Here is a 13,617-nt window from a genome sequence, read left to right on the forward strand (position 1 = left end):
TTATCAAATCTAACAAATGAGTGATGTTTGTGATCTGTGATCTTGGGTAGCTTTTCCACAAAAAGGGGGAGGGGGGGGGGCACAGTACCACACATAAAACGCAACACATGCTGAGGTACTGCTGTGCCTGTCCAGAGGTGGCTCTCCATCCGGTTTCCATCACAGGAGTCCTGAGCAGCTAAAGCGGCGCTCGCATGTGAATTATGCAGCACCTTAATACTTGATACAGCGGGTACAGCAGCGTCTCTGGACAGGTGTGTGTGAGGGTCGCAGGATGAAAGGAACCGGTGAACCCGTTTAAAGGCTTAGAAAGTGGCGGATCCTACGCTCTACCTGTCGCACCGCCTCCCTTTGTCCGTCCCTGTCTCACCCTCCTGGGATCCAGCGCGCGCCCGGCTGGGGTCTAAATCTAGGCGGGGAGGGGAAGGGTCGGCGGGGGCGGGGGGAAAGGTCGGGGTGGAAGGACGCCCTCTCGGGGAAGAGGAGGAGGAAGAGGAGGAGGAAGGTGAGGCGGGGCCCGGTGCCCGCCTCGACGACGGAGGAAGGACGGCGCCCGGCGGCGGGGCGGGGACGCAGGGGGGCGGGAACGCTCTGGGCTTGGGCGGGGTGGACACAGGGGCCGAGCCTCCCGGGGGGCCTCGCTCGCCTTGGCGGTGCGTGGCGTCGGGGGCCACGTCGACCATGCACTTTAAGGTCAAACACACCCTAGAGACGCCGTCTACATCCGGAGCCCCGCTAGGACGACAAGGTACAGAGCACAACGGGAGGGAAAGGAAGTATGGAGTCATCACAATCCTAGGGAAAATCGAGGGGGCACTCGGGGAAAGGGGGGCAGTAAATAAATTGTTAAGACGAGGGAAAGCCGTCGGACACCTAAGATACCTGTTCGTTCCCTCTATAGAGGCTTCGGAGACTGGATGACTCTCACTGTCTGCCTCATCATCCTCCTCCTCCTCTTCCTCCTCCTCCTCCTCATCCTCTCCCTCCTCCTCCTCCTCCTCCTCTTCCTCCTCCTCTTCTCCCTCCTCTTCCTCCTCTCTGCGATGAAAAGGAGGGGTCGAGGTTTTGGATGGGGGGAAGAGGAGGAGGAGGAGGAGGAGGAGGAGGGGGAAGCGGGAGGACGAGAGAATTTGGACAGAGACAGCATGTGAACAAGGACCACAGGAGATGGGTTAGCACACAGAACACGACAGACGGCGAAGAATCCCTCGTCGGGGCAACGAGGACTGAGCGGGGAAAAGAAAATGAGGACAGAAGACGATTGAGAAGGTTAGCCAGGTCCTCGCACTCGGAAAAAAACAAAAAAAAACAAAGAGAACCACTCTCTTTATTACATCAGGAAAAGGTGGCCACGTACTGTCAACAATTGGAGCCCTGGCTCGGAGAGGCAGAACCTTTAATAACCTCTGTTTTGTGGCCATGTTGTGATTTCTCGAGTACATGAACTTATAGACGAGAGTGGGAATCTCGAAGTTTATTATTAGGATTCCGCCCGGTCGCCTGGATTTCATTAGCGGTGGATAGAAAACAGCGCACTTCAAAAGGCAGCTCCAGTTTCCTACGGCGCGTTGGAAGGGAGCTGCCGCGGTATCGAATAACCTGCTGAATTCAGCTCTTACCTGCAGCGTCTGAGCGCCGCTAGAAATATAGTGAAGTATTAGAGTCATTTATAATTCGGGGATCAAATCCCGCCGCGCAGTGTTAAAGGAAACGATCCTTCATGGTTTGACAATTAATGATCAACTTGTAGGATGTCGGCTGAAACACGAGAGCTTGACTTTCCCACCGTTGTTGACTAACTCCGAAGAATGTAACGAGCGGCGGGACAAAAGGCACCGAGAGCAAATTCCACAATAATACAGATATAATAATAATAATATAATGATACAGATAATAAATGATACCAGTGGTTTCCCACACATAGAGTTTACTTGGGCGGGCCGCCCGGGTATATTGTCCCGGGGTGCCAAAGTATATTTGGAGACCCACTTTAACATCTTTTATTTAGATTTTTCTCGATCCGTCCGAGAGAACGACGCCATGCGCGATCGATTAAGTAGTGGACCAGCTCCCCTCGCTCCGCCCCTCCCGTACCCGTTCTACTGTCCGTCGCACGCGCTCTGCAGGGAAACACAGGGAGAGAGGGAGAGAGGGAAGACGTGGACACTGGTGGATGTTTTACAAGCCGTCGTTGGCCAAGGCTACCCCCCGCGCTCTCTGGTGGATTCGAATTTGTATCGGGTCGAGAGACAGCAGGAAGTGATGCTGCATTCCACGGAAACTCTGAAAACTGTCATCCATGCAGGAAGTGATGCTGCGTTCCAAGGGAACTCAGAAAACTGTATTTCGTGCCCCCCTCCCCCCGGCTGCCACCACAAGTATATCTCAGACCTGTGGGAAACACTGGATACTATATAGAAGACTCCAATTCTCTAATCATGGAAATCATCAGTTAAATGTTAACAACCTTTACTTTTGGTTTCTCTGTGTCAGTCAGTGGGGCGGCAGAACTTTAACTCTCTCTGTCGCTGTAGGAACACACTCATATCACTGTGTTTACAGAAGCTTCCTATTTCTGCGATGTCCAGAGGATGAAAGATTAATTTGACAGTATGGAGAATACGTATCTACACAAATGTCTATTTTTCTGATATTTAATGACTATATCATTAATTTCTTAATATAATACCTATAAATATGATACATTCATTTGTATAGCACCCTATATTGACAACATGAAACTCAAAGTGCTTTACATTAATGGAGGGCAATCAAATAGTAAAATGCATTCAATAAAGATAAGTAAACATTATACAAAATTTCAGTTTTTGATTACATCACAGGTTTCCAATGATCAGCGACAAAATCTCAGTACTTCAAGCACCTCAAGGACCTGCTAAGAACCCTGGGATCATGAGCGAATCATTTTCAGCCATTATTCGTCTCGGGATTATTTAGGAGCAGAATGGATTCAGCGCATCGACCCCTCACCTTTCGCTGACGTCTTCGATGCTCTGGCCGCCAAAGGGCAGGAAGCCACCTCCGTGGGTGTGGGAGCAGCAGGGGGACGCGGGGGCCGACGAGTGTCCCCTGCCGCTCTGGAGGGAGTGTCTCCGGCTGCGTCTCCGCTCCAGGCCCCACCGCTCGCCGGAGCCTCCCATGCTGGCCCGCCGCCGATCCTTCCTGCTGCTGGCGGGGAGCGGGGCTTCCTCGTCCCCGTCCTCGTGGCGTAAAGTCATCTGGGGTGGAGGGAGGGAGAACAACGCATTATGACATGCTGTGTTTCTATAAAATCGGGGACTGGATCCAGCAGTTGATTTAGGATTGTTCACAATGAATGAATCAAACAATTATATCCGTGTAAATTACTTTTAATACTTTAAGTTCATTTAAGTATTTTTAGTTAAGTAGAAATGTCAATGTGATACTTTTCACATTTTGCCAGAGTATTTGTGTGTGAAGGTGTATTACAGGTGTACATATTCAAGATTCAAGATTTTTATTCGTCACATGCATACAGGTATGCAGTGAAACGCAAAGTGGCAGTGCCTACAGAGATTGTGCACATTTTAAGCAAGACATATTGATGAAATCTTACCTGTTTCAGCATTTCTATATTACTCTAATATACAATTGAAATATATTATTTTATATTATAAACCACAAATTACGTTAAAACATTTTTTCACAAAAAACAAAACATTATGCAATATTACACAGGGCATTCTCTCTCGGTTCTCTTATTGGAAATAGGGCATTTCAATTGGCTATAAATTTTTTTTCCCATGGATGACTCTGAATGCTATTTACGTATAGCAATTTATTAATTTTTTTTGTAGGAACTCTGGCTAAAACACACGGTTTTCCCATTCTTCTCGATTCCCCCCTGACAACCCTTCGCGCGACGACACCGACCTCATAGATGCTGAACTGCTCGGTGAGGTCCAGGTCCGTCCCCTTCCTGCTCAGGTGCCTCTGCGCCGTGGCCTCGATGCCCTGCTCCTCCAGACAGTCCACCATGTCATAGTACGAGTCCTGGTCCGGAAGGCCCGCCAAAGTCTGACGGACGAACAAAAAAAAAACACACCAAATAACGATATTCACCGCCTGTTGCCGCCGGTTGACGTGTACGGACAGAAGCATGATAGAAAAAAAAAAAATAAAAAAAAAGTAGAGATACAAGAGGGGGAAGTTAGAGTGGGAGTAAATGTTCAGAAGACGAGAAAATATGTAAAAAAAACAAACAAAAAAAACAAAACATAAGTGGGTTGTTTACTAACCTTGTTAATGAGCGTCATGGCGTAGACCAGCAGCTCGGTGTCCACTCCGTCCTTCTCGTCCAGGATCTCGATGGCGTTGGACCACAGCTTGGTGCCTGCGGCGCCGCGACACGTCCAACACATTACTTTCACACATTTTAAAATCGCTCGCTGGTCCGAGCGCACGCCTCATAACACCCTCCATCCGGCAGAGAGGTCTGAAAAAAACCTCCACCGCGCAGCCGTCTGGTTAGAACCACATCACAGTGCGGAGCTTTTCTTTACAGCGGCAGGTAACCCAGCCTCACCGCGGGGAGGGAGTCACATTCTTTTTTTTTCCCCCCAATAAGCCCGCCGCCCACGAGGACAGCTGATCCGTCTACGCTGTAATCGGAGCCCGAATATATCCGCCGGCCGCTGTCGCCGGAAGACGCACGGCCCGCAGCTGCGGGGAGGCTTTGAGCGGCGGGGATTAAATAGTGGCGCGTAAAGGAACCTCCAGACACGGTTGTTCGTCTCTATCCGTCCAAACACTGAAAAAGCCATTCGTACCAAAAAAGAAAATAGTCGACAACAACGTCCTCTCTCACCTCTTTTGGTGTCCACGGCGTCCACAGCCTTGATGAGCAGTGCAGCGTTGGCCTCGGTGTACTCCACAAACACCAGCAGCAGCTTCAGCGCCGTCTTCACCACCAGACGGAACTACGGCACGACCAACACATGGTGACACGGCTTAACAGCGCGATAAAACAGCGCGCGCCACGCCAGGATGTCACGCGTCGCCTTGAGAAGGGTTTCCCGTACGGGGACGTCTCGAGGCGTGAGACAAGAGCCCCGGTGATGCGGACAGAGGAAGGGTTCGGAGTTTTTTCGAGTTTGTTTGCGATATAGACTGAAAAGGAGCACAGACTCTGATCCTTTGAGCGCTCTGAATGGATAAGGTTCGCGGGCCTTGTCAAAATGTTGCCGCCATCCCATCATTGAGAAACGTAGAGCTCTGCTGCGTCTTCTCACAGTGCTTAACTAGTTTCAAATGGGGCAAACACTGAAAAAAAAAACACGATCGATCGTTTTTTTTTTTTCGAAAAAACGGTCAATCTCTAACGGGGCCCAGGTTCAAAAATTGGCGGACGGCAATCTGAATAAGACCTTGAATGAGGTCTTCAGATTTAAGGCTTTTCAGGAGGAGCAATTATTTACCGAAGGACGAGCTAAATGAAGCAAACATAAACAGTTATACAGGGTCTGCTCGGGTTACTGAGCAGACAAGGGCTTCTTTAAAACGACAAAATGATGGTAAATACATTCACATGTACGGGGGGGAAGCAGGGGGAGAGGAGGGAAGCGGTGGAGGAATGAACCAGTGAGAAACAGAAAGTCCGCCTTATTGAAGTTATCTGGATGGGAGACAAGGCGGGGGACTTGGGCTCTCGTGGTTTTTCTGCCGCTTTTCCATACGTTTCCATACGCCTCGGTACGGCCACTAGAGGGCCGAGGGGTTCACGTGGCGGGGAGGAGGGTCACCGAAACTATTCAAACTATGAGGTTCTCTGCAAGTTGCCGGTCGAGGCCGCGCTAATTATATTACATTATATCGCGGTCATCGTCGTCGTCTCCGTGCAGATTTAGGGCCTTTACCTTGGAGCCCACGAGGGTGTAGAGCCACTGGACCGTCTCGTTGTGAGATATGAGACCGTTCATCCCGTCCACGTACAACATGATCTGTCCGAGAGCTGCAGAGAGAGAGAGAGAGAGGGAGGGAGGGAGGGTTAACACATGCTCCATTTAAGCCCCCCCCCCCCCCCCATTTTTTTGTTGCCATTAACGTCTGAACATAGAACTGTGGAGAACTGAGACAGAACAGATCCGACGTCTCCCGAGCGAAACCCTAATAATGTATAACAATGACCGCACACGCCCCCTGACATTCACCTTTTCCCTCCACTTCGCGTCGAGGAGGGAAGCGCCTGCACAGGGAGACCCCCCGGGAACAATATATTGTGGGGAGGCAAAAAGTCCAAAAATTCCCACGACCGACTTCACGTGCAACGCGATGTACCGACGCACGCCGCGTGTTCGCCTGCGCACGCGGCGACACAGGCGCACGAGCTAACGCAGCTGTGTTGGCCAAGGGGTGAGTGACGGCGCTTTGCCGCCACGTTGGTTTCATCCACCTCGCTCGCCCGGAGATGTCAGACGGTCAGGACGGCGACAGGAAGACAGAGCGTAGCTCCGTCGGCCCGTCCCGCTGGAACGACGTCGCTGGAGCGGATGGACTCGCCGGTGTCCCTTTGGCGACCGGGCTAGGCAGACAAGAACATAACGGGAGTGGAGAAGCGGGCGGAGTCCCGCTGGATGGCGAGTTTTCATGGAGGTAAAAAATAAATAAAAATAAATAAATCCATTCATTTTTCCCCGAGACGTCGTAACGTTACTGGCCGTTCTGCATTTCCAACACTTGAGATGAGAAGGAAACTCTCATCAGTACAAACTGTATTAAATCACGGTTAATACTATAATAGTGTAGCTTTGACTCTTTTTCAATGAAGCAGGATTTTGTCAATTACAGTTGCTCATTGTTTGTGCGGCACTGATGATTCATCAGTTCCGTGCTGATCCAAGTGTCCTTTTGTGTCAGAGCCATTTGGAGAAAACAAATTCCGGAAAGGTGCGAAAGCCGTTTTTTGGTTTATGTTTGATTTCGGCTTATCGCCTAATTATGAAAAAAACAAAGGTGAAATGTTCTGGTTCCTTCATTTCGTTTATTCATTCTCATTGAGCTGCTGAAATGTCCAACAAAGCAGCTGCTCTCTGTGTTTTTAAAAAGAGAGGAAAACATTGATAGGTTATAATGAATTGATGTTTCTGCAGGTTAAGAGATTCCTGGAGGAAATCTGTCATCGCAGCACAACACTTGAAGTGTTTTTTTCTTTCTTCTTCTCCTTCTTCTTCCAGTAGAAGCTAAATGTTCGATTGAAATTATGAGACGGGGCCCTCGCAGCTTCTGTTATCTATTTTCCTGTCCTCTTTTTTTTTGCCGTCTGAGCATGAAAAATTGTGAATATGCTCTATTGGAGCCAAAATTCCCAGGTGCAGCGGTGTGTGTGTGTGTGTGTGTGTGTGTGTGTGTGTGTGTGTGAGTGTTAGGTACACACAGATGTCCCACCGCTGCAGCAACAGGGGCAGTTCATCTTTTATCAATGGGGGTTAATTACTCCCCACATGTCAGGCCGTAGCATTCCAGAGCGTCCTCCTCCTCCTCCCCCTTTGGGCTCCGAGCCGCGCAGACATCGCGGCGTATCGGAGACGACCGCATCGCGGCGTGTTTATGAAAACACGATTAACCCCGCTCAGTCGAGGCGAGGCCGGAGGGTCACGCTCTCCCACTCGGCGGGACGCCGCCGCTGACGGACGGCTGACAACGACCGCGCCCCTCTCGCCGCGCAGCTGGACCGAGCACAGCTTCCTAACACGCCGCCGCGGTTTGTTTAAGCCGGCGGAAGAGAGAAACGGTGCGTCGCCGTGATTCCCTTTTTGGTGTAAAGTACGTCTGTCGACATCATACTGGGTATTCCTCCTTAATAGGTTTTAAAAATAACACTAAAATCATTAAGTGGATACGGAACATGATTTTACTCCCAATATAGCAGTTTATAAATAATACGGTATTGTAAGGGTGTCTATTAATACCGTTGAGTCGTCAGGGTGTTCTACAGCGCGAGTACTGTGCATCAAACGAGGTGGAATGTGTGTTTTATCCGCTTTTATTAAGTAAAACTACACCCCTTCCAAAATATTTTTTCGGAAACAAGCTTTTCGTTTGAAGTGCTGCGGCCGCGAATGGAGCCGGCCTCTGCAACGCCGTGAATAAATCACCCGTGAAACTCACCCGGAAAATGAAATAAGTATTTAGTACCGGATTGTTGCAGTTCAGGGCTATTACTGTTGAAGTTTTTCCTAATCATTATATCGCAGCCCGGCTCCCTCTCCGTGTTCCTGCGCAGTTATTATAGATAAATGATGGTGAACGCCTGTAGAGGTAGACTGCTTGACTTTCACCTCCGCCTCCTTTTCATTTCTCGGGGAGATTGTCATTAATAACCGGGGAAGATAGACTCGGAGCGTTCATGTGAAGCCAAAACTGTGAGCCGCCATTAAAGTAATCACCGGCAACCAGCTACAACAATAAGGCCTGGCGGTGCCTTTTCAAGTACGGGAAATAATCAGAGGGCCGGGGGCCAACGAGTTGTCTCTATTGATTAGAGTTTCGACGTCGCCCGTTAACGGAAAAGGCGCGGCCGAGCGGAGAGCATGAAGAAGTTTTCAATCAAAGTTGGAAGCGTTTAATGAGGGACGCGGGGGGTCCAAACACAACATGGAGGACGTTGGAGAGTGGAATGGGAAGGGGACACGTCCGCCTTCTGGGGAATGCCGCCTGTACGTTTGAATGGTAGGCTGGAGAAGGGAATGTAAGACAAGGGCAGACCAGCTCCACGTTATTTCTTTTTTTTTTTGGGGGGGGGGGGAGTCTAATCCAGGCCTCTCGCTCTGCCCTAAACCACCGCAATTATCTCTCCAATGGCCCAGGAATGTACAGGAAGGGCTGCTCCTTCACCAAAGACGAGGTGTGAGCCGCTCCGAAGGCCCGCTGGCATAACACACCCACAGGCCGGTCAACCTTATTTTTTTTAGAAGCATTGGAGCCGCCCAGGGATCCCCCGTCTTTCAAAAAACCCTTCTTCTTCTCCTTCTCCTTCTCCTTCTCCCGCCGTTCTGCCACAGCTCCCTCCGTGGGTTTTTGGTTCACCCTCCCCCGGTTCACCAAAAAACTGGGTCAGCGACGTGCAACATTTATTTTAGCGAGCCTCCTGCGCTGGAGGTAGTTCATCCCCTTTAATGCCGCTTTGCCCCGTTACTCTCCGCACTGTGTGTGAGCTCCACCCGTGTAGCTCTGAGAGGTGCAGCCAGCACCGCCTCCCTGACAGCGAGGCCGACCAAAGATCATCCGTTTGTTCTTAAATTAGGATACGCGCTTCATTGTACTCCAAGCGAGGCTGTAGTGAATGAATGAAGTGGTAACTATTCTGATTTCCAGCGTTGGTTCCAGGATGCATCTAGCCGAAGAAAGACAACGCAGGTAAGAAACATGGGCTCAATACACACGCGGGTTGATTTGGTGCATTTAGGGCCTCCCATTATTTCAAGACTCCATTGAAATAAGGAAATAATTCTCTGAGAGCTTATTCTTACCCTGTTTTTAATTTATTTCATTCTTTGAATTATTTTATTATTTTACTTTGTAAATGCATTATACTTGCGTGCTTTTACTTTTATTGGCCTTATCTGATGGCCTTTTAACATAAATCCCTTTTTAGTCACATGTCGTGTATGAAAAGTTTTGTACAAATAAAGGTTATTATTATTATTATCTTTTTTTTTTTCCTACTTCAGCAATTGAACGCCTAAAACAAGTTGACAGTCTCGGCAAGAGTACAATCCACTGGATGAAAATCAACAAGCAAATAGCAACAAGCAATTGCTCTAATATGTATGACTTGTGATTTGTTGGAGGCCAACATCCCAATGGCACAGCCAAGATCAAACACTGGACCTCCACCCACAGTGCACAGTGGGTGGAGGGACAAAAGCAATTACCACTGACCCGACATTCCACCACTCATATGGGGCTCAGATCTCAAGGAAAATTTACGTCCTTCCTTTTAATTAACTGCGCTTATGATAAAAGCTGACGAATAACTAGGTTTAACATGCAAAACAATTGAGAAATACTTTTCTCTGCTTTAGGTGGGCGTGTTGGGGTGGGGGTGGGGGTTGTGAGCGGTTTTGGAGCATCGGACCAATTTAAAGCACCGAGTCGACGGCCAGACCGGCACCGAGGGACGCTTCCATTTTCAGATGTGAATGCACACGACGACCAGCATTCTGGCACGACCTACCACGGGCCTGAGTCCAAACAAATCCCCCAAAGACCAAACACAACGCGTAGTGGAACAATGGTATGGACCGGGGCAGAGTCAACCTTTTCATTGCTTGGCTCCCGCAAATGACTCAAGTAGGTGCCAATGGATGGAAGGCGCTGGTGTTAGAGTCCGGCCCCAGTAGTGGAGGACAAGTTACAACTGGTAAGTTCACTGGCAATAAAACCGTCGGTCTGTCCCCGACTTCTCCGCATTCAAAGTCGAAGGAACACGAGGGGCCTGCCATGGAAATCACAGCGTTACTATAAAGAACGGGGGAGGACCTGAACGCGTTGCTTTTCCCATCCTATCCGCATGGCAAAATTAGCAACACCATGACACCCCCCCCCCCCCGGCCCCCACCCACCCGCCGACTATAAAACGAGGTGAAAGATGAGATGCGGTGAACTGTAACAGCTCTTTCGAGAATAGAGGCGTCGTGTGCATTGGTCATGGCCGACCCTGCGCTGAATTCAGTCCCAGATTGTGGGAATCGACCATAAAAAATAAAAATAAAAAATAAAAACCCTCGTACACCGAGCGTTTGGATCAATCCGCCCGTAAACTACAATACTGCATCGGATTTATTTTTCAAAGTAATAGTTTACGAATCTCACGCTGCAAGGACGGCAACGCGCGAGGCAATAAAATAACAGCATGAGAAATGGAACTCAGAAAGTGTTAGTGCAGGATAATTGGCTTGTATACAGAGCTCTGATGTTTCAGTAAAACACACTGGTCGGGAGATCTTGGCTCCGGTTCCGCTGCCAATCAGCCCTGTTGGACTGAAAACACAGTTTCTTGCAGCAGCTTTTCTGGAGCCGAGGGGCTGGAGGAAGGGGGTGGGGGGCAAAATATAGGTCAGGCAGGTGGGGCTGGAGCGGGTTCAGATGCAAGCGGCCGGCCTCACGTGTGGGGTTCCGAGAGGTCTGTGGGGTCTGGCTGAGGGGGGAGCAAGAAAAACAGTATCCGTAGGAGCGAGTCTCAGGGCTGGAGCGAAAACACGATACGGCCCGTTCTGTTTTGGCAGGAGGTTGGAGGCTGGAATCTGTGTCGATCTCCACCGAACCATTTGTTACTCTAAAGGCATACATTTGTTGTATTAATTACACCCACTCCGATATTTTATTTTCTTCATATTTCATTCCTTTGCAGTCACGGGCAGTTAAAAACTACGATTCCACGAGGTATGCGTCTCGTGTATTTAAACTGACTTTTTGCGATGCTCAGGATAAAGTGGCTAGGTTGTCCGTTAAACAGTTTACAAGGTAAAGCCTTAATGTTAGCGATGGCGTTGCGCGGCGAGACTAATTGGACGCTATTTATTCCCTAAATTTCCTCTCATGTCACGCATTCATTCCCGGAAGAGGAGCATATGTAATCGTGAGGTACGGGAGCCCCGAAGGGTTAAAAAAAAAAAAAAGCCAGCGTTGTGTTTACAAATATTGGCTTCCTCTGGATGGCAAATCGTCACGAGGTTAAATAGAGAATAACTTCTATAATTACGCAAACAAATGATTTGCATCGCTTTACATTGATCTAGCTTTTAGAGCACACAACCTGTAATGAAAAAAAATGTTGGATTATATTGGACTCAGGACGACCCAAGGCGAGAAGATGAGAACAATTCTTAGAGGGGGCAAGGTGGAGTCATGTCCGGGACTGAACTTAAGACAAACCCCACGTCAAGACCAACGACATTCAAATGCAAGTTCACGGATATCGAAATGCGCCGTCCAGTCCCAGACGGCACCTCGAAAACACGGACTTGAGAGCGGACTGGAAGGCCGAGACCAAACTCGAGCGCCGTAAACCAACTCCACTCTGGAGACTGAGCGGTGGTGAAGCAGAACAGAACGGCAGAAGGCTGGTCGGAGCCAGTCGTTTCCCCGCCTGTCGTCGGGGTCTTTAGGGAGCTCGGGGGTCAGAGGGCGTCGTCGACCTGTCTCCTTTACGTGCCCCCCTGAGACCGTAACTTCCAGACTGATAACAAAATGAACAAAAAGATACTTTTTTTGCGACTTTTGCCGCCCACGTGTCGTTGAGAACGTGAGGAGTGTGCTGCGGTCACAGTCAGTGTCGGGAAGCAGAAGGTAGAAATATGACAAAGGGGGGAGAGATTCGTGAAATATTATTTTGACAGTTTCCGTCTGGAGATCACTCTTAGGGGCAACCTAATTTGATCATTTTACACTCGGCCAGTTAGTTCCAATGATTTAGGAGCTGGAATGGAAGATCTACTGGGAGCCAAACAGCGGGAGATTTCACCCCCTGAGAAGGACCGCCGGGTGGCATAGAACAGGAGAAGACAGAGGATACCGCAGGACGGGAAGTTCGTGCGGAAGGACGAATGGGATCTCCTTCCTGAGGAAAGCATAAAGCAGTAAACAACCAGGAAAATCAATGGGAATCCTCCGGCAGCCGGAAGCAGAGACGGAGGCCTCGTGGAAGAGGCAGGAGACGGAAGTGGTAAACGAGAAAAGCACCAGCGCTCGTTGCCTCTGTTGGCAAAAAAAATAAGGGCACTGGAGTGAGCGTGCTTTCTCCAGACACCACCGTATATCACCGTGATTAGCTGCTGTCATCAACCTTTCAAGCCTGGCTGGCGCAGGTCAAACTAATACCACACTGTGCGCCCATAGAATCGGGGAAATTGTTAAAAAAAAAAAACAGCGACAATTTCGAGTGAGGTTTTTTTTGGGTTTGAAACCTTGTCCAAAATATGTGCTGGAGAAGGGTCTTTAATGGGTTTGGCACTACTGTAATTGAGAACATTTAAAACCCTGAATGTTTTGTCATACATAACACTTCTCTTCTCGCAGAATAACTTTGATTATTAATACATTTAAATGTAAAATGGATTCTGTCAAACCAGGCTGCAAGCATCTGCCAATGATCCTTAAAGCGAGGAAAGGGAAATGCAATAGGCCGCCCAAAAATACACACAGGTCTAATGCAGTGGAGGTCTGTGGTCAGCCTCATAATAAACGCCATAACATGCAAATATACAGCACATCCCACACAGAACATCAAATCTTCATATTCATAACATCATGTTTATATGACGATTAACGGACTCTTGTACAAAATGTGCATCGTGTTTGCACGTGTCTCAGAGACTTGGAGAATGAAAACCCAAAGACGGATCACGGGAGGAGAGACAAGGTGGAAAGCCAGCCTGTTTTTATTCCCGTAGGATCTCATTAGAAGCCGGGGTCTCGGGTTCTGTTGGTGCAACACAGGCATTCCTGGAGATACCCCTCTGGCCCTGACCACAGTGGATGTGTGTGTGTGTGTGTGTGTGTGTGTGTGTGTGTGTGTGTGTGTGTGTGTGTGTGTGTGTGTGTGTGTGTGTGTGTGTGTGTGTGTGTGTGTGTGTG

At 49.0% G+C, this 13,617-nt stretch overlaps 1 protein-coding gene across 1 annotated transcript in view; it reads right to left on the reverse strand.

Moving 5' to 3' along the window:
• The window catches only part of fhod3b (formin homology 2 domain containing 3b), an 88,685-nt gene that overhangs the window by 15,868 nt on the left and 59,200 nt on the right, over positions 1-13,617 (reverse strand). Inside the window, 5 exon segments of the mRNA XM_080005416.1 lie at positions 2,992-3,239; positions 3,916-4,059; positions 4,281-4,375; positions 4,850-4,961; positions 5,898-5,992. Of these exon segments, the coding sequence (XP_079861542.1) occupies positions 2,992-3,239; positions 3,916-4,059; positions 4,281-4,375; positions 4,850-4,961; positions 5,898-5,992 (694 nt within the window).

This window comes from Zeus faber (genome assembly GCF_960531495.2).
Source record: "Zeus faber genome assembly, chromosome: 8".
In the NCBI taxonomy this organism is placed as follows: Eukaryota; Metazoa; Chordata; class Actinopteri; order Zeiformes; family Zeidae; genus Zeus; species Zeus faber.